Consider the following 20,560-nt stretch of genomic DNA (forward strand, 5'->3'; position numbering starts at 1 on the left):
TTAATTTTGGGGCTGTCACTATCGAATATTTTTAGATTACTCCAGCAATTAATCAAATGATTGGATACAATTTTATTTTAAAAAGACAGTCTTATTTAGAGATTAATTTGCATTTTTTTGTGTATTTTGTAATGTTTAGTGACAAAAAAACAACAACAATTTAGCAGTATTACAAAAGAGGGGTGGATGTTGTACACATCAGCAATTTTTTAAACTGAATCAGTCACTTTCGGTCATAATTTTCCCAAAGTAAAATCAAATGTTATATCGTCACTAAACAAAAAATTTCACCAAGGACTACAGAAATTATAATAATTGCTGTTGAGAGTCCGAATTTTGAGGAATTTGAGCAATTTATGTTCCACAATGTCTTACTCTGTTGTTACAATAGTTGTCGATCAAATTGATAATTAATTTGTTGCCTATTAATAGATGTTTTTTGACAGCTCTGCTTTTTTTTTATGTTTTATAGGGATGTGTATTGTCATTAGCGATGCTAAACTCCAGCAGATGAGTCATAAATAAAAAAATGATGTTACATGACTTATCATCTGGAGTTACTGAATAAAATACATCTGTAGTATATATGTACATACATAGTTCAAAAGTTTAATAAATCAGGCACGGCACAGCACTCTATTTTAAGTCTTTTTTTTTCCTCCAACAATTATTCAGCACTGTTTAGGGGTACTTGACTGAAAAAACACTTGAAGTGTGTCATTGAAAAAAAAATTTTTGAGAAGCACTGTCATAGATCACTTTAAATGTGGAAGAAAACATATTTTTTCATATCGCAAAAAAAACCTCGACATTTGGACAGGGGTGTGTAGACTTTTCATATGCACTCCATCTTAACCTCAAATGGCGGCTGTTCAAATAATTGCACAGTAATTGCGCCAGTGCTTCATTCTACAACACAGCAACTTAAGCATTTGTCACAGCGCAATTAAGCAGCCTGGAGGCCAAACTACTCAAAGAAATACGAACAGAATCATGACTGGTATTGAGTATTACCATGCGCATTACAAAGAAAGACACGGCGAGGGTTGCCATGAGTTACAACTTTGAACTTTAGTGAACCCTGCGACCTGGCCAGTGTGTTCACTCTCGGTGACACCCCCTTGATCTGTGACCCCCGCACCCTGTGACCTAGTCAATGAACCATTTCGAAACCACAACCTCCCCTTTACAGCCGTGACTGACCCTGACCTCCAAGTGAACTCGGACACGCACACACAAACTCAGGACCATTAAAAGAGGAATTAAGACCCCCTCTCATTCCATCAACAGGCAAATGACTTCACTTTCATTCGCATGATCTTGTGACTAAATCAAGAACAAAATTGAAATGGCTGTTTAAGAATGATATTTATAAATACAACCGTTTTTTTTTTGTCCAATTTATATTGTTCATCTGCATAGGCTTTTCCCTTCTTTACAAACAGAGCCTTTATTAATTATGAATTGGCACGTGTTTCTTCTGTAGGCCTCCAAAAAGACAAATAACTAAATACATAAATAAATCCTGTTGATTGAAATGTTCACATCTGGTAAAAGTCACAAAGCAAAGAAGCTGTGAATGATAGCTAAACAATGTCTCAACTCCAGCTGGCCGAAAATATTAAAATGAAAATCAAGTTCAAAAAACCATATCCCTAACCCTGACAGATTTGAAACAATCCCAAACTCCTCAGGGTGCAAGCTAGCCAAACAAAACTCTTATCTGCAAACAAATGCAAACCCAAACAGTGGAGTTTTCAAAAATATATCATTCATAGTAATGAAAATAGTTTTCAATGTTAAAATTATGGAAAAAAGAAACTTACAGATAGCACATGGTATTGTTCCTCCCTGGCTCTCTTTCTCTCTGTCATTCTCTTCAATGTCTCTCTTCCTACAGCAGTTTCCTCTCTGGTCGTCTCCTTGACTCATGCACTCATACATTCTTAGCTTACGGCTCTGCTGATTGGTCAGCAGCAAACCGAGCGATTGATTTACAGGCTTCTTCAGCTCACACATGACGAGGTGAACTCCCACAACAGAGCCACTAGTCGCGGTGATGAATGTGCGGAAGCCGCTGGGATTTACGTGTGATGATGACACCATGGATACGAAACAACAGACCCCTGCCAGTGTTTGAACGTGTGCATATGAAGTGTGTGCATGAACTGCCTAAAATGGAATAACGTCAATGCGGGAATAAACTGATAATTAGATCCTCTAATGCCTGTACAAAAGATTACTAACCATTGAAAAACAGTCAGAGTATTTTTAGAGGTTCTAAATTTGGAATTATTACATATTCACTGGAAAAGAGTGTATAAACTCTATGATCTTTCCTTAACCTTTTTTGGTTTTCACAATAAAGACAAAGAGACACTCCACCGCTTTTACAGCACCGCACAATAGGTCAAACTATGAAGAGACGCTGGAAAAAAATGATCATTGACTACTAACTAAAAATGGGATGAAATTATAGCCATGGGCGGAGCTAGATGGTGGCCAGGGGTGGCCATGACCCCCACCACTACACACACACACACAATAAAATAACCTTAATAATGGCTCCTATGCAGTATTTACTTTATTAGCTGTGACTATAGAAGCTGGATGATATTTGGTAACCCCCCCCCCCCCCCCAAAAAAAAAAAAAAAAAAAATCACAGTAACCTCACTTCCTTCTAACAGCCGTGGCAAATGATATTAATGGGACTGGTAACAGCTGGCTGACGTTCAACAGACTGCCAGAGTAAATATGCACAAACACACCGATAGTACAAAAATCACACAAAGATGTGGAAGTGGTTAACCTTTACCCCTTTTACACAGTCGTTTCAGGCTGAGAATGTTACACCGCTGTTGCGTGTCAGTGTATTGCACACAAACATAAATGTTAATGTCACTTTGAATGCCGGTTCTAACGTAACATGAAATTATAGACCACAAAGTAAATCTGAAAGAAATGGTTTTACCATATCAAAATATCAGAAGTAATTTCATTTTTCAAGGTATTGCAAAATACTGTACTATATTTCTATACAATTAAATGAAGGAGTGAGTGAGAGATATAGCACAAACAAAAGATGCTATTTGTAGCTTGATAAGTAATAAGTCAGGAAGCGAGTGCACTCTCTTGCAGGAAGTGGCACTTTCGCATAATTATGCATTTAGTTCGAATGCAACATTTTTTTTCTGACCCAATTAGAATGTTAGTGTGCCATTATTGCAGTTCAACATGAAAAAATGTATATTAAATGCCTTTTGTTTATAAATCAATGCCAGTTTATGATGTTATAATTATAGTGCTTAACTACTGCCGACTACAACAAACACAACAATGCACTTGGCAGGCTGTTCAGTTGCCTGTGATTATCTTGTCCTCTAAAGCTTTCTCACATACTTTCACATCTTAATGTCGACAAGATGGGATGTCAAGCTGTCTGCTGATTTCTTCTCCAGCAGTCCAATAATTCCACATGCCAAAAGTTCTGAATACATGTGTGACATAGTATATACTGTAAATGTGTGGATGTAAAACTAGGAATATAGAGCTACACTTTGATGATTTTTGACAAACAGTAGTCCAACAACAACAACAACTAACTCATACGGACAAACCCAGGGGTTCTCAAACTTTTTGGAGTCAGGGATTTCTTTAAGAAAGCAAATTTTCCAAAGACCGTTGCAAATATTTCCCTCGAAAACATTGCTGCCATTTGTTTAGTCAATAACAGCATTAGCTTTGCTGGCTTCATCGCCTCATTAGCAATCAACTGTCGACACAAAACACATTTTGACAAATTAAAAAATTATTACATTTTTAAACTATATTCAACTGGTTGTTTTATTGAAGAGTCATGAATACTTTCACAAAAAACAGACAGCACACTATCAATGCACTATCAACAGCAGCCAAAAATCAAAAACCAAGCCAAACAAGCCACGAATCTGTAACTGCTCAAAAACAAACTAAATCAGTTCCAAAACATCCAAATTGTTTCAGAGACCCCCCGCAGTCAGCCCACGGACCCCCTAACCGCCTACGAGTCAAAAGAATAAGCAAATACTAGCTTGCTAACTCAGATGTTTGCTAAAAGATCATATCAACTCTTGGTAAAGTTCAAGTCCACTGAAAAATGCATGAGACAAGAGAATAAGTAAATGCTAGCTCCATCTGAAATGCAGGCACACGTCCATCGTATTGCAAAACCTTTCTTTTTTTTCTGTCAGAAAACCAAGCAGTCCCACTCTGTTGAGAACGCTACGGGGACTTCCGTTTATTTAATTCAGTATCAGCGCTAAAGACAAAACCACAACATCCTGCGACTACTTAGGTTCACGTGCGAGCTTAATTTAACATCCTGAGATTGTCCTAATTCCCTAAGGACTGGTTCAAAGTGTTTCTTTTAGCTTTGTTTTCTCTTGTTCTGAATAAATAATAAAAAAGAAAAAGATATAAAAGCCTCCATATAACTGCAGCTCACACCTCCATCTTCCAGCGGCTGAGCCATTCTTCTTTCTGTCTCCTGCTGATGTAGTACGGATCTCCAGCCTGGAAAGTCACTCTGGGGACCGGCTTCCTACGCAACCTCCCTGTCTCACCCTGCACACACAGCCACAAAAGCTTGATGTATCCTTCACTGACTACATGCCGCTTGTACTATAAGAATGTTTCAATTTCATTTTCGGGAGTAGGGGAAAAAACACACGCACAGACATGGGAGTGCAAACGCTTTACTCACCTCTCTCGGCGAGTCGCAGCTTCTGTCGTCTGCTTCATCTAGAGAAGGTAAATGACAGGAAATGGGCTATTTGTACTGTTTTAACAAGAGGCTTAAGAAGGATCTATACTTGTGGCTTTTATTATTTTCCCCGGCACTCATATTTTAAGTCAAAAAGCCTTCAAAGACTGCCATCTGGAAGTTATTTTAGTTTCAGTCAAGTTTTTTTTTTCCCCATCGAGACTCAAATGACAGTATAAAATACTAACAAACGTTTTTATTTTCAGTTCAGTTTTTCTTCAATTTTTCATAAATAAAATAATCTCTCCAGTCTGTGGATTGTGCAAAATAGCAACAAGCAATATGTACGTATGTTAACATGTTCAAAAGACAGTGGAACCTCAAACCAAGCAGATTTTCAGGGAAAGTCGCGCAAAAACCTCGAGAAACGCTTTTGGTTGGCTTTTGTTGAGCTAGTTTTGTGTTTTAGATAAACAGGAGTGGAACAGGGCCGGCAAAAAGGAAAAATGTGATTTTGACCAAATCTGTCATGCAATACAGCAAATCAATTTACACACTCTGTCATAAAAATAATGTATGGCTAAAAAACAGTCATCTAAAAAAAACCTTAATATATTGAGTTCTTACCATGGTCATTTGCTTTGCTTTTCTTTTCAGGGAAAGAAACACTTTACTACTGTATATACATGCCCCCACAAAAACCCCATAATGTACATTGTACATGTACACACATACAGGTTTTTTTAAGTGCTTGACTATACATGCTTGTTATCACCAAAAACAAACAAACAAACAATACCTACATATGTTTTTTTTTAAAGAAACACCTCATTTTTTTAAATAAAATAAAAATAACAAATAACAATTTTTAAAACTCCTTACTATCTATGATCATTTCAATGACCAGTAAGAGATTTAAAGCATCACTTCCAAATCGCCTGAATAGTTAATAACGTTTTTACGACTGCTCCGAAACAGCATCTCACCATGGGTACATTAGTTTCAAAATCTACTGTGAAAAACAGAGGGGAACCAGCATACTATATTTGTTTGGCTTCAGAGGTTCCACTGTATCGCCACATTAAAAACGAAAAACAATACCCTTATTCCTGTCGTTCTGCTCTAGTTTCCGACGCCCACGTTTCTTGCGAGGGGAAGGGGAGGACTCCAGCTCCCCCGGCAGAGTTGAGGGGGCAGAGGGGTCAGACGTTGCCATCTCCTGGAAAACAGATGGCACAATCTGCCTTAGTAACCTGCTGCCTGTTAAGATTCATTAAAAAATAAAAATCCTAATTGCACACACACGCACACAAATCCACAGACATTGCACTACATATAGTACAAAACTCATAAATTGAGTCTGTCCTTGTTAGAGAACGGCGACATATGTATCCAGCAGCGTGTATAATAAACTGCCATTAACGCAATACACACTAGTGAGATAAGCAGGAGAGTGATTTAGGTGATGTAATCATTAATGAGAGAACACGTGTGGGAAATTCTTGCTTTAAGCAACCAGTTACAATAATAGTATACAATACAAATACAAAGTTGTCTTATATTAATAACAACATACAACACACTATAATCACACAGTGAAGAAAAAGTGCATGGTTGGAAAAAATTAGGCACTTGAACTATATTATAAGCCAATGATTTAATCATTAACATAAACATGTGGTTTTCGCAAAGGCCAGAAGCAGTTTTATGTGCATGTGTCTGTCACTAGTTTTTACACACACGTGTAGTTAAAAAAACGGAGGGGGGGGGGGTGGTAATGCAAAGCTTCGAGGCTATGTACTTCAAGTGCTAACAAGTAGAAAGAGGATGTAATGAGCAGGTGAGAGGAGACATTAAAAAAGGGCATAAACGTCAACTTAAAAGAGTAGCTCACACTGCGATACGAAGTGCAGACACACAGCGGAAATATTGTGGCAATAGCGTCCAAAGCACCACATTCGCACAAGACATTTTCTTGCTAATGGATGATGTTCCCTAAACGTAGAAATAAATGAGGGCATGCTGGGGAATTATTTGCCACTTATTTGCAACTCCATTACGATAATGCTTTTTAATTAGATTCTACACAGACAAAGCTGGGCAAAGACCTTGCTTTCGTGGAAATAGCAAAATATCTCGTACAAAAAATGCAAATATTAAAACACCGCCAGGCATTCTTTCAAATAAAAGTTAAATAAAACTGAATTGGGCATATAGTAAAATAAACAGTAAAGATAAGCTTAAATAGAAATAACTTCGCTCAAATCAAATATAAAATAATAAACAGGCAATAAAATGAAATGGATAGCAGTAAAATTGCTTGTCATTTGATTCACAATGAGATGAATAGCATCAAGTGCCTTTGTTGTGAGCGTACTCCATTCTTGTTTTACCCCCCAGAAAGGCATTAAAGCTGCATTAAGCAATTTCCCACATATTAGGAATCATAAAGACAGCAGTAGGTTGTTGAAGCACATGAGCTGATATAGTTTATGTTGTAGCAAACAACTGACTACTTACTCATTCAGCAGAAAGAGAGGAACATGGACTTTCCACTGCAGCCGTCTGTGAAATGTAAGTGCATGGGCACATGGCGGGCCTGGTTCCCCAATTCCTGAAAAAATCTTCGGTTGTTTGGATTTCTATACGTTCCGACGGTCTTCCAATTAGCCTTACTTAAGGCAGATTTTGATGAAAAACGAAATGCAGTTACAAAATAGTCCTAAAGTTGTATTATATTGTATTCAATTCTATAGCGCTGGGAGAAAAAGCTGTCCAAGTCGGGTAAGTCAACATTAAAAATAAGCCGACTGAAAATATCTGCCTCGAAGCTCCACTGGAACCATATTTGTGCATTTTAATAAACAAACCTTTCTTGCAGACACAAGCTAAATTAAGTAATGGTCAAGTAAAGGATAATTGATTTTTATAAAAGATTCAATAGTGACACTGACTGACGCTTTTACGATCCTAAATTTTACATAGATAATTGCTTGATGCAGCTTTAACATTCAAACAAGTTGATTCACACTAGGCTGACTTTTCAGTGCCAAAAAAAGTGAACACAACCTGCATTTTTTTAGTCATAAAGATAGTGATCTTGAATTGTATTCACTACCCCTCACAAACTGACAAGTCCTTCTGCCATTTGATCTGGCAGCTCAATTATATGTGGATTTTCACTATTCATGTGTCGCCCTGGTGCCTATTTCCTGCAAATAGCAGGAGTAGGGCCGGGCAATAAATAAAACAATATGATGAATTTATCATTTTAAAAATAAATGATTTGAAAATGAGCTTAATCATACAATGGATGTGCACAATAGCTTATAATAATTACTAACCTTTAATTATGGCATTCAAGAAAAAAAATATTATTAATGAATACATTATTATTGTTGCTATAAACAGGGGTCAACAGTAAAATATATTGTTTAAAAAAAAGATTTATGATGTGCCATAATCAGCCCATCCAACTGCCCCTACACTACAGTGAAATGTATTCGTCACAAAGGGTAAAAAAAAACACTGTATGCGGATGGATGTTTTCATGTGACCAACAATAAATCACTATATTTTTATATATTCATTAAAATACATATAAACATGTACAGTTCAAAAGATTTGATATCTTACACTTTGAGGCGAGAGTTTTCCCTAAAGAGCAAAATAGTTTGATAGCAGTACTTCCGAACAAACTTGGCAATAAAAGCGAAGGCAAGTCAGTTCATGTAATACTATAACATCTCCATATGAATTAGATCAAGCCCGAGTGATCTGAGACTCTTTTGGTCTCAAAGCGCTGCCTCTAATGGAGTACACGTGCATAAAAATACCACATGTTCAACATGTGACACTTGCGGTAAAAAGACTAGGCCATTATAAGCAAAAAGCAGCAGTGACTGAAGAAATGACAAACCCTGAAGTTTACTATTTCAAAAGTAAACTTCAGATTAATCAGCACCCAAGAAGTACCTCTCAGTTTCAAAAAGGTTGCTGACACCAGATGTATGTTATGTACATATACTATCACCATTGCACATACTTTACAATATAAGCCACAGAAAGCCATATTTAGTCATGAGAAAGGAAACAGCATAGGAACTTAACAATTCTGTGAAATATTGTAATAAACTGCAACATTGGGTGCATGTTTGTGAGAGACAAGCCCACACTAAGCTCACCCACTTGGTTAGATAGCAAAACATGATTAAACCTGCATCTAGTCATACATGAATGCACTTGATGCATGACACGTGTGACAGACAGCTTGGCTCCAGCGTTCTTTTTAACTGCCGGTGTTTGATCAGCTGTATTGACTTGAGACACAAACACACGCACGCACACACACACAATGGATGTGATTCAAGAAAATCTAATAGTAGAGGGAAATGGAAAGAAAGGCACGTAATGCTTATGGCCACATTAACTGTGGTACTCCGCAAGAGTACATTTAAACACAAGCAGTAAAATAATTACAGTGAACCTCGGGAAATGGAAGTAGACATTCATTTAGTCAATTGCAAGGAACACCAGGCAATTCATTGTTAGTGATTATTTTGAACTTTTAAACTTATGCTAAAATAATGACTAGCATTTGTTGCAACGTTAGTGTACACAACTGTCAGCGTAACCTTCAATGAGAACTTTTCCCTGCAGGTGGCAATTATTTATGGAGTGTTATATATAAGCAGGGAGGCCACTACTGAAGGATATTTGTTGTCTGGAATAAGAAGAAGAGATCCTGATGTAAGGGGAGATTAAAAAAAAAATGAAAGATGCATGATCTTTAAAGTAAATCAAATTGATTTGATGGGAAGGCTTGCCATAAAATTTTGTTACCATGATCCTTCTCTTGATACTAGAGGTGCAGCGATTAATCACTTATTAATCAATTATCCAATTGGCCAATATGTTTGCTAATGGAGTAAATCACTCAATGAGTGCCATTGACGACTATATACGTCAACGATCCATTTTTAAAGAGCTGCAATGACAGCTATCAAACCCAAAAATCAATTTAACTGGGCTGGCATTGAATGAGTAAATTGTTTAATTTCCTTTTGAATAAAACAAAAATTGTCTCAATGCTCAGCTTCAATTTCAACAGACTGATTATCTTTGTGTTGAATCAAAAATTGCTGCTGTTTTGGCAAACAATGATCAACATTGCTGCCTTTAATTCTGATGTTACAGACCAAACAAGTAACTGACCCATACATTAATTATGTTTGTGTACTTTCTGCTCTGACAATTTGACACGTGATGTAGATGACAACTCTTCTTAGAGGTTACGGTTTACTCACTGCTCACATCAGCTTTCATCATAAAGGGGTCTGTTTTCATGAAATGGGCGCTTGCGCCGTTGTGGGAGTGTAAAGTCTAAGGAACCACGGTCCTCTTGCATGACTAACTCCAGCATACGGTGCCACAAGATACTTGTGTTGCAACTATTTTAAACACGTAGAGATCAATCAGCAGAAGTTGCAATGGGACAGTAACACAAACAAATAAAACCAGTAAAGCAACAGCTTCTGCTCTTCCAAAAATATCGAGTCTAATGGTTAATGCTCAGCAATGCCAAGAATGCTAATTACAAGCTTCAATAGGTCCCATGCCAAAGAATGACTACCCGAGATTACATTTTAACGTGCCGAAAAGCGACCTTTCGCAGATGTAGGAGAAATACTACGCAGCAGTGTAATCAAGGGGGGGATATATCAGGCTTTAGCAAATAATTAGAATAGGATGAAAGTGGTTATTCAGGAGGAAAATCCATTTGGGAGGCCAAGATGGTACAAGTCTGATGAAAGTAAATAGTACTCACAGGAAGAAACTGTTTGCGTTTCCTGCTTGGACGGCCCACTCGCCGCTTGTTTGGAGGGCTTCCAACAGTTGCCTCCTCGCCACTGTCCTGGTCTGCTCCATCTTCACTCTGGCCAGTGGAAATGGGTCATGTTAAATACGACACAGAATACGGTAAAGCCAGCCTAATCATTTGTGTCCCCTGTTGCGTCCGTTTTGTCTCAGGAAGACGGCAAAGTTAATAGCATCCCACCCAAATATGTGGGACATCAATGGAAATGCCAGGATGTCCTCTACAGAGCACAATTTTTTTTTTAGCTTTTAATCTTGTGAATTTCATTGTATTTGATTTTTTTTGTATCAGAGCTTAGAGTGTGCACAAAAATTTGATGTAATTTAAGGGCCGCCTAAACACAGAGATGCTAGATGAATTCAATTTTCAATCAAGTAATATGTTTGTCTGTCTTAGTAATGTGATTCATGAAGACTTCAAATTCGAGTATGGCGTTGACATGAATTTAAACATCCTGGTCTGGTGTCCAGTAATCTTACTGCCGTTAATCAGATTGTGTGCTGCCTACTTTCACATCAGTGTGTCCCCGCTTCCCGTACTGTGTTGCAGTGACAGGAGAGCGGTTGCTACGGTGCAGAAACTGCTTAGCAACCGCCTCCGTCAGGACTGCCGTGCTGACTAAACGCACTGGTGTGACTTCCTGGGTGATCATTCAGTACAGCATACAGCAAGTACTGGCTCGCCCGCCTGCTCGGCTGTCCATATGGCAGTGTGGCGTCTCTCGAGTGGACGGAATACGGGGAGCTTGGCAAGTGCGGATGAAACGGTCGACTTGCTACACCTACATATTGAAAAGCCCACTCCACCGTGTCCATGTTTGTGTCAAAGTGCACAAACACACAGTCCGGCCAATCTGTTCCTATATCTTTGGTCTATTTCTGACTCGAGGCAGGTTATTTTAGGCTGCTGCAGTTGCTAGGCAACCAGACTGCAAGCCGGGCGGGTAGAGGAGGATGCCATCAGCAGCAGACAGCCTGTCCTCTTTTGCTTTTTACATCCTCACCTAACTTGCTCTCTCCTTTTCCCTTTACAGCACTATTTTCTCCCCTCTCGCTCCTAAATAAAAAAAACGATATATACTGTATACACACTACAGGAGTCCCAATCACATTTATTTTGCACCTGACGTATTGATTTTGAGAATCCGCTAAAATGAATCCCAGTTTGACACCTGTGCAACGTATTGAGGACGAACAAAGTCTCCATATTTTTGTGATTATTATTGCTTTTAATCGGTCTTTTGCTGTTTAAGTCCGCATTTTGGCTATTGTCGGCATATTGTGTATATTACACATACGTACAGTATATTACATAAAATAACCCTAACCCATTAAATAGGACTGTGCAAATTTAGATGCTGCCTAAAATACACTTAAAAGCAATATATATTTTTAAAAAACAACATTCACTAAGGAAAAGTCATCCACAGAAAAACATTAAACACATGTGAAAAAGTATACTAGACTAAGAGAAATTATAATATAATATATAATTATGAAATAAATAATCTGGCAACCTGGCCAGTGAGTTGTGTCACTTTAAAAAAAAACAACAAACTGCAGTTGGAAGAAAACAGCAAAAAGAAAAAAAAAAAGGTGAAGAGTCAAATTTCTGGAGTCAACTCATATGAACGTGATCAGGTGAGTTTGTGCATGACAATGATAAATGACTGCACCTGTTGGACTGTGTCAGAAATATTCCCAGTTCAAGATGTCAAGAGGTTAAGTAAAAAAAAAAAAAAAAAAGCGTACTAGAGGAAAAAAATTAATAGCTACACTCAAAAAATGATGGCAGTGGAGAGGGAGCAGAATTTAAGAGCATTTTTTTAACCTTAAGATAGAAGAAGAGTAACAAACAACATTTTTTCTTACCACATCGTTGGATGTTTTGTTTTCTGGTGTCTGAGGGAGTTCGGTGACTGCAGGACTGTTGGACGGCATGATGAAAGCAATTTTATAAAGTTCAAAGTAAAAACGGAGAAAAAAAGTAAAAGGCCCTCAGAAGCAGCAGGTGCGTCGTCATTCAAACTGCCCCTCAAACTGTCCCACAATCACTCAGTCCTCCCCCTCTCCTGAAAAGCAGAGAAAATATGCAAATGTGTCAATAAAACAGGAAGTTTGCAGATGATAGCATACAAAGTTCAAATCAACTGTTGATCTGCCACAATAAAACAACGTTTCTGAATGAGGTTAGAGTTTCTCAGGAAATTTAAGATGACATTAATTACATCAATTAATTATGGATTTTAATGATTTTTTCAATCGCTTGACAGAACTTTACATTTTAAAAAATATTTGGTGGTGTTTTAACACATGGAGGTGCCCTCAAAACTATCGGCTTTCATTATGGTTGATGTGCCCTTTTGGAGAGGCTCTCACTCAGCAATGCGCCTCATGTGGAAAAATACTGCACACATTATTTGAGTGGTTTATCCTTTTAGACATCATAACTCTTGAATCATTTCCAAAGATTTTCTTCGACTTCTACAAGGCTTAGATAAGATAACATTAGCAAACATCTAAATTGCATTACATCTAATGTCTGCTAACAGCATAGTGTTTGAATACAAACATAAGGAGACATCAGTTTGTGTTACAAATCTAAAACCTGCATTTTATCAGTAATTTATGGGGGTTTGCAAACATATTAAAATGAATTCCGTTAATTCTGTGGAGCAACATTTGGCCATGTGTGGTGTGACGTAAGATAGGAGTTGGGGGCGGGGCTGAGGATTATTGTTGCAGCAACCTACTCAAGCAAATAAAAAATGTTTGAAGTTTGCCTCACCTGATCTGGTGCCTCTTCAAAATCCCATTTCCATCCATCCATTTTCTATGTCCTCGTTAGGGGGTCGGCTGGAGCCTACGACGACCACATAGCGGATGATCATTTGCTGGAAACTGTTCATTTTGCCACTTGTTTCTCAACACTCATGTTCACAAACACAAATCTATCCAACCATCACGTCGGCAACCACAGTATACAAATCTTTCATTAGTCCTTTTGTAGATAACTGAATAATTTTACTATGCTTCAACTATGTTACTTTTCCTTGATTGCAGTTGCTGTCTTTTGGGCGAGAAGGAGAGTAAAGCTTCAACTTTACACCACCCAATCAGAAGAGAAACAATCATTGATATTCATGTCTATAATTAACCTAGGAGGCGTGTTTCGGGAATGTGGGGGGAAGTGAAGTTTCTAGAGAAAATCCAAGTAAGCGTGCCTGGATGAAAATTCAAAACTAGAACGTCTTGGCTGTGAGGCAGCCATGCTAACCGCTAGACCACAATGCTGCCATATTGTTGTGCTTATTTCTTCAAAACCTATGAGGCGATGCCAACATCGCGTCATTGCTAACATCTGCAAGTACAATTTCTAGAGTACTGCAAGTCAGGAGTCAAATGTAAGTTCTATCAATTCCATACTTTTACTGTGAAGACAAAAGATGTTTTCGATTTTGAATATACAATTTATAAATCCTGCAGTTTACGTATGCTCTGTTCCAACAGTTGGAATGTATCGTGGAGTACAGTATGCAACTCCTCACTGTGGCCTGACGTCAGCCAGTGTAAAGACAGACAGGCAGCAGGCCAGCGGAAAACCATGGGTGGAAACTTTGCAGAAAAGGGTGTACAATAACCATCCGACACCCCAAGGGTCTCACAGCTCAATCCGCAGGCCAACTCCTCCTTCCGAGTGTGTTGGATGTAGGTCACGCACGCGCACACACGTTTACAAACGCAGGCCTCGCGATCCGATAGAAAGTGTATGTTACAGAATTTTTTCCAGCTGTATCGCCAGCAGGTTTTTAAATTAGATGCCTGTCAAAGGTCCAAGCGCAAGCCTGAACTGGTGAGAGAAGAAATTGTTGCCAGAGGGGAGGGAAACGCTTCATTGATGTCAAGGTAGAAAGCAGCAGCTGGTGAAAGAAATGGGTCATAAAAATATTTGGGGGGAGGGGCTAATTTTACAACTAGGTGATTTGGCATATCAGTAGTACGTAAACTCAAACATTGCTGACTGTGTGTGAGGAAGTGACAATTGACTCCATTCCTCCATTTTTGTGTGAACATGTCACACAGATGTTTACACACCCCTAAAAAAAACCAGCACTCGTGAGCTAAAAATGTAATTTACGAATCAATTTTAAGGTATAATTTACAGTGGAACCCTGTTTCCTCCTTTTTATTTTTTTTCCATGAAATACTTTCTTTGTCTATCGCAGACACACACAGAGGGATAACTCATCTGTGCCTACAAAATAATAAAAAAACTAAAAAATGTTGCACATGAGCTTGTGTGTGTGTGTATATATATATATATATATATATATATATATATATATATATATATATATATATATATATATATATATATGACACATAGATGATGTCATCCAATTTGTTCTAAATTTATACAATGCTAATATTTAAGTCAAAGATCACGCTAAGTCTTTAAACGTCAAAACTTTATTAATTCAAAATATATTGACAATAAAAAAAAACAGCTTGCCTCCCTTTTCTAGCTCTTTTATAGGGGCATGGGTCTTGCTGATGGAAAAAAAATGTTTTATTACAGCATTTTCAGAGGTTCTATTGTCAACAAAAATACGACAACGAAAAAGCTTTATTTTTATGCGAATGCCGGAAATGCAATTTGGAGGCGTTACGCTACCTTGACATGGTCCAGTTTTATGACAATTACTATTAGGAACGACCTCACACGCCCTTCAGCGGGTGACTTGTCAAAAAATAAATAAATAAATGGTGTAATCCCAGCTGGGGGGCCGGGAGGACGTCACAAACACGGGCTTGTTTGTGTGTGTGTGTAGCGGCGATAAGCTTTGCTAGGTCAGGTAAAACACCCACATACACACACAGGCATTTGGACCGAATGCACCCAATCACCCCGGAGGCGCGTCCCCGTATGCTCGCTCCGCTCGCCGCGGATTCGACGGTTCGGCGCGCTTATGTGTCTCCGTCTATCTACCGCCGCAGGGTTAAAAAGGACGGCGAGCGTTCCGGTTTAATGCTACCTGGCGGTGTCGCCGGGAGGCGGTTTACGCTCTGTTGGAATATGTTAGCATTACAGCCCCCCTCTTCCCCATATTTGATTTGACACCCCCCCCCCCCCCCTTAAAAAAAAAAAAAACTCCCAAGTTCACTCTCGAGCTTCGCGTACAGCTCGAGCCCAACTGCGATGACAATCCTAGGTGGATGTGTTTGTAAGCGAACCCCAAACAGCCGCAAGCCCAAAATGTAATCTTTGTATTTACCGTTTAGTCCGACCCTGACGACCGTCGTTTTCCCCTCCTCGCGTTCACTCCCGACCTCTCTCTCTCACTCTCTCTCTCTCCCCCTTCCCAGGCTCTACCGGGTCTTCTCGGTCCGCTGCTGTCTAGCGCTCCCCAGCCTGCATGCCGTCTCTCTCTCTCTCTCTCTCTCTCTCTCTCTCTCTCTCTCTGTCTCTCGCTCTCTTCCTCGCTCTGTCATTAGCCGCAGACGCTGCCGCACCAGCGAAGACTCCGCATGGTCCTAAAGCCTGCCCATCAGGGCCTTCTCGTGTATTAAAAAGAGCGTTCAATCGCTACATTGCGATTCGATTATCGCGGTTTGAATCTATCGTGGATTTTCAGCTTTTTCTATTACAGGTTCAAATCACTATTTTTCTTGCGATTGTTCTTCCTTTTAAAGCTACAATTTGTAAGATTTAGACCTATTTTTTTCCAATCCCAACAGGAGGTGCTGCATTTAGTATTGTCCGCACCTATAAGAGACATGGCAGCCTCGGAGAAGTGCCAGCCCCCACGTAATGTCATTTAATGATAACTAGACTGACGATTATATTTAAAAGATACTGTTAGTCGATAGGAACACATTTCTTTGCAGGTTTTTGACATTTATAATCATTTAATTGATTCATTTTCAATGAAAAACGGTCTAAATCTTACACATTGTCCCTTTAAGTCGACCATTCAAAAATAGCAAATTTTGTTTTTGAAAAAAACATTTACTCCAGGTAGGCTCAATGTGTCAACGGTTGTCGACCGCCGAGGTAGTGTTGTTCGACTGCACTAAATCGGAACAATAAAACTCAGCCGTAAAAGAAGAACGTCGGGCATGAGTGGCTTGTAGACAATACAGTAATCTAGTTTCATAATTTTATTGGTTGTCACAATGCACATTCATATTTACAGTCTATTTGATACGCAAGAAATTTAATTTCCTAATCCTCTCATGGAATGAATGACGTATTTTACAAAAATAAACTCTTGCCTCGACTTGACCAGATAGTTCTCGCTGTTTCCAGCTGCATTGCCTCAACTCCAGAGTTTTCTAAATAAAGCGTTCGTTAGTGTTAACTGTTGTATTCTGCTTTGGCCTTCGCAATAAGAGAGCCTTGCTTCGTCTTCCTTAACATTACACGGAACCTACTAGTGGTCTGTTTTATTCTGAAATTCAAAACAGGACGTTGCTTTTGTTGGTTGTATAACTTGACGAAGAAACGTCTGGAAGTGTCCAGAGTGACAGCTCGAGGAGCATAAAAGCAGCCGAGAGACAGCGCAGGACGCAAGAACAAGATTCACGAGAACAAGATTCACAAGAGAACAAGAGCATCGAGAACAAGATCCACAAGAACAAACTCTACAAGAGAGGATCATCGAGAGCAACAAAATCCAGAGATATCAGAGCACTTTTAAAAGTAAGTTGATGCTTCTACTCTGTTGAATAGACACATTACATTTACTATCTATGTATTCAGAATACATTTTAGTAATGTTGTAGACGAATGTAAGAACTAACGAATGACGTGCGTTTAATGTGTTGTATTGTCCTCCATACAGATAGAGCACCTCAAATTAAGAAAATGGTCTCAGCAAAAGGTATTGCCATCGGCATCGACCTGGGCACCACATACTCCTGCGTGGGTGTTTTCCAGCATGGCAAAGTGGAGATCATCGCCAACGACCAGGGTAACAGGACCACACCGAGCTACGTGGCGTTCACAGACACCGAGAGGCTCATCGGCGACGCCGCCAAGAACCAGGTGGCGCTGAACCCCAGTAACACGGTGTTTGACGCAAAACGCCTGATCGGAAGAAAGTTTGATGATCCGGTGGTGCAAGCGGACAGGAAGCACTGGCCCTTCAAGGTAGTCGCTGAAGGAGGGAAGGCCAAAATCCAGGTGCAATACAAAGGGGAGGAAAAGGCCTTCAACCCAGAGGAGATCTCCTCCATGGTGTTGGTTAAAATGAAGGAGATTGCAGAAGCTTATCTGGGTCAAAAGGTGTCCAACGCTGTGGTCACGGTCCCTGCTTACTTCAACGACTCCCAGCGACAAGCCACCAAAGACGCAGGCGTAATCGCCGGACTAAACATCTTGAGGATCATCAACGAGCCCACAGCGGCCGCCATCGCCTACGGACTGGACAAAGGCCAGTCGGGAGAACGTAACGTTCTCATCTTTGATCTGGGTGGCGGCACTTTCGACGTGTCCATCCTGACCATCGAGGGTGGCGTTTTCGAAGTCAAAGCCACCGCCGGAGACACGCACCTGGGCGGAGAGGACTTTGACAACAGGATGGTGGAGCACTTTGTGGCCGAATTCAAGAGGAAGAACAAAAAGGACATCAGCCAGAACAAAAGGGCCTTAAGGAGACTTCGCACCGCCTGTGAGAGAGCCAAGAGGACGCTGTCCTCCAGTTCCCAGGCCAACATTGAGATTGACTCCCTCTTTGAGGGTGTTGACTTCTACACCTCCATCACCAGGGCTCGCTTTGAGGAACTGTGCTCCGACCTTTTCAGGGGCACCCTAGAGCCGGTGGAGAAAGCCCTGAGGGACGCCAAGATGGACAAAGGCCAGATCCATGACGTTGTCCTCGTCGGTGGCTCCACACGGATCCCCAGAATCCAGAAGCTCTTGCAGGACTTTTTCAATGGCAAAGAACTGAACAAGAGCATTAACCCCGACGAGGCGGTGGCTTATGGCGCCGCCGTCCAGGCAGCCATCCTAACAGGGGACACCTCGAGCAACGTCCAGGACCTGCTACTGCTGGACGTGGCGCCTCTGTCGCTGGGCATCGAGACAGCCGGAGGAGTCATGACGCCGCTCATCAAACGCAACACGACCATCCCCACCAAGCAGACGCAGATCTTCACCACCTACGCCGACAACCAGCCTGGCGTCCTCATTCAAGTCTATGAAGGCGAGAGAGCCATGACGAAGGACAACAACCTGCTGGGCAGATTTGACCTGAGCGGAATCCCGCCAGCTCCGCGAGGTGTCCCTCAGATCGAGGTCACCTTCGACGTGGACGCCAACGGCATCTTGAATGTCTCTGCGGTGGACAAAAGCACCGGCAAGGAGAACAAAATCACCATCACCAACGACAAAGGCCGTCTCAGCAAAGAGGAAATCGAGAAGATGGTGGATGACGCCCAAAAGTACAAAGCTGAAGATGAGCAGCAGCGGGACAAGATCGCCGCCAAGAACGCTTTGGAATCATACGCCTTTCATGTGAAGAGCACTGTGCAGGATGAGAAGCTGTCGGGAAAGTTGAGCGAGGAGGACAAGAAGACATTGATGGACAAGTGCGAGCAGACCCTCAACTGGCTGGAGAGCAACCAGCTGGCCGAAAAAGAAGAGTTCCAGCACAAGCAAAAAGAGCTGGAACGAGTGTGCCAGCCCATCTTCAGCAAGTTGTATCAGGGGGCGGGGCCAGCGGGAGGCTGCGGAGAGCAGGCCCGGGCCGGCGCCCAAGGGCCCACCATTGAAGAGGTGGACTAAGGACATTTTTTGCATCTTCGATTTAAGAATATGATCCTTAAAATCATAGTCAGACATGTACATTATTAACTTTCTATGGTCATTATTATCTGAGCTTCCATGCAATTATAGCAGCGACCTCATGGTGGCAGTAAATGTTTGACTTTGATTTTGATTGTGACACGCCTACTGATGTAAATATCGATTCCTCCAGCAATCAGTTCACAATTGCCTTACCTGCCCTTTCACATTGGATTCTTCATTCATCGTTATTATTATAATCATCCATTCACCTCAAGTGTTTATTTATGTCAGTAATATGTTTGAGTTTTCCGCTGGCGGTTAAAAATTCTCCATTTAATCTGAAAAGAAAAAAAAACATAGAAACAAGTTGTTTATCTGGGAAATGACTAGAATAAACATACAGTACTCAAATATCAAATGTCTGTAAAATGTTGCCTTAAATGCATGGGATTGATGGAAATTACAATTGTTGTCAAATAAACTAAATTTAAACTGGAAAAAAAGTGTGCTTCTTACTTGCGTGATTGAACAAGTTAATGATCAAAACCAGTTGAATAATCGTCACTTTATGACCCATTTGATGACACTTAGAAATCTGAACTCCATTTGACCTCTGGGATGTAAAATGCTTATTAGGTGGCGCATCCGGGGTCATACTTAGACCAAGTCCAAAGGAAGTGATAAGTTATTTACGGCTGTTGGCGTGGTCGCAGACGGAAGGCAACAATAGGTCGCGTTCAGTATATAGTTATAGGGCTCTTCTCTTGTCTCCGTCGCGCAGTGCTGACCTTTGGGGCAAGCTCGTGGGAAACGTGAGAACAGCTCATGCATGGTAAATTAAGACACTAAATCAAGGAGTGCTCAAAAGTCAAGCCGAATAAATATATTTCTTCAGGTGCAATGAAAAATTGACAAACTAATCATTATTTTAGATAATGGAACAATCGTACTTCCGGTGTAAGTTGACCCATTTTTGTATCTGCATCCCTATTAACAAAATAAAAGCATATGTTTTGCTGGTCACTAAAACACAATATATCAGTAAGATACTTAATGTTTCAAATACAGTAATTTGTTCCAAAATGGAACCAATAGAGCTAAAATTGATCAAATCCTCAAAATTTCAGCCTCGTGACAGTTAATAGTCATG

At 40.2% G+C, this 20,560-nt stretch overlaps 2 protein-coding genes across 3 annotated transcripts in view; one reads left to right on the top strand and one right to left on the bottom strand.

Annotated features, from left to right (window-relative positions):
• LOC148407095 (DNA (cytosine-5)-methyltransferase 3A-like) overlaps window positions 1-16,077 on the bottom strand; it is a 28,617-nt gene extending 12,540 nt beyond the window's left edge. For both annotated transcript variants that reach the window (XM_088403824.1, XM_088403822.1), the window contains exons 1-7: window positions 15,896-16,077; window positions 13,408-13,482; window positions 12,492-12,691; window positions 10,570-10,677; window positions 5,844-5,961; window positions 4,743-4,780; window positions 4,487-4,603 (exon numbers count right to left, since the gene is read on the bottom strand). In XM_088403824.1, the coding sequence (XP_088259950.1) occupies window positions 4,487-4,603; window positions 4,743-4,780; window positions 5,844-5,961; window positions 10,570-10,677; window positions 12,492-12,560 (450 nt within the window). In that variant the 5' untranslated portion in view covers window positions 12,561-12,691; window positions 13,408-13,482; window positions 15,896-16,077. The remainder of the gene's footprint in view (window positions 1-4,486; window positions 4,604-4,742; window positions 4,781-5,843; window positions 5,962-10,569; window positions 10,678-12,491; window positions 12,692-13,407; window positions 13,483-15,895) is intronic.
• A 1,054-nt stretch (window positions 16,078-17,131) lies between these two features.
• On the top strand, window positions 17,132-19,900 carry LOC148407096 (heat shock 70 kDa protein 1). The gene is made up of 2 exons (XM_088403687.1): window positions 17,132-17,322; window positions 17,465-19,900. Exon 2 carries the CDS (start codon window positions 17,488-17,490, stop codon window positions 19,405-19,407), a length of 1,920 nt encoding a protein of 639 aa, XP_088259813.1. The 5' UTR covers window positions 17,132-17,322; window positions 17,465-17,487; the 3' UTR covers window positions 19,408-19,900.
• Window positions 19,901-20,560: the final 660 nt, after the last annotated feature.

Source organism: Hippichthys cyanospilos, chromosome 20 (genome assembly GCF_059441005.1).
Source record: "Hippichthys cyanospilos isolate Australia breed blue-spotted pipefish chromosome 20, RoL_Hcya_1.0, whole genome shotgun sequence".
NCBI lineage: Eukaryota > Metazoa > Chordata > Actinopteri > Syngnathiformes > Syngnathidae > Hippichthys > Hippichthys cyanospilos.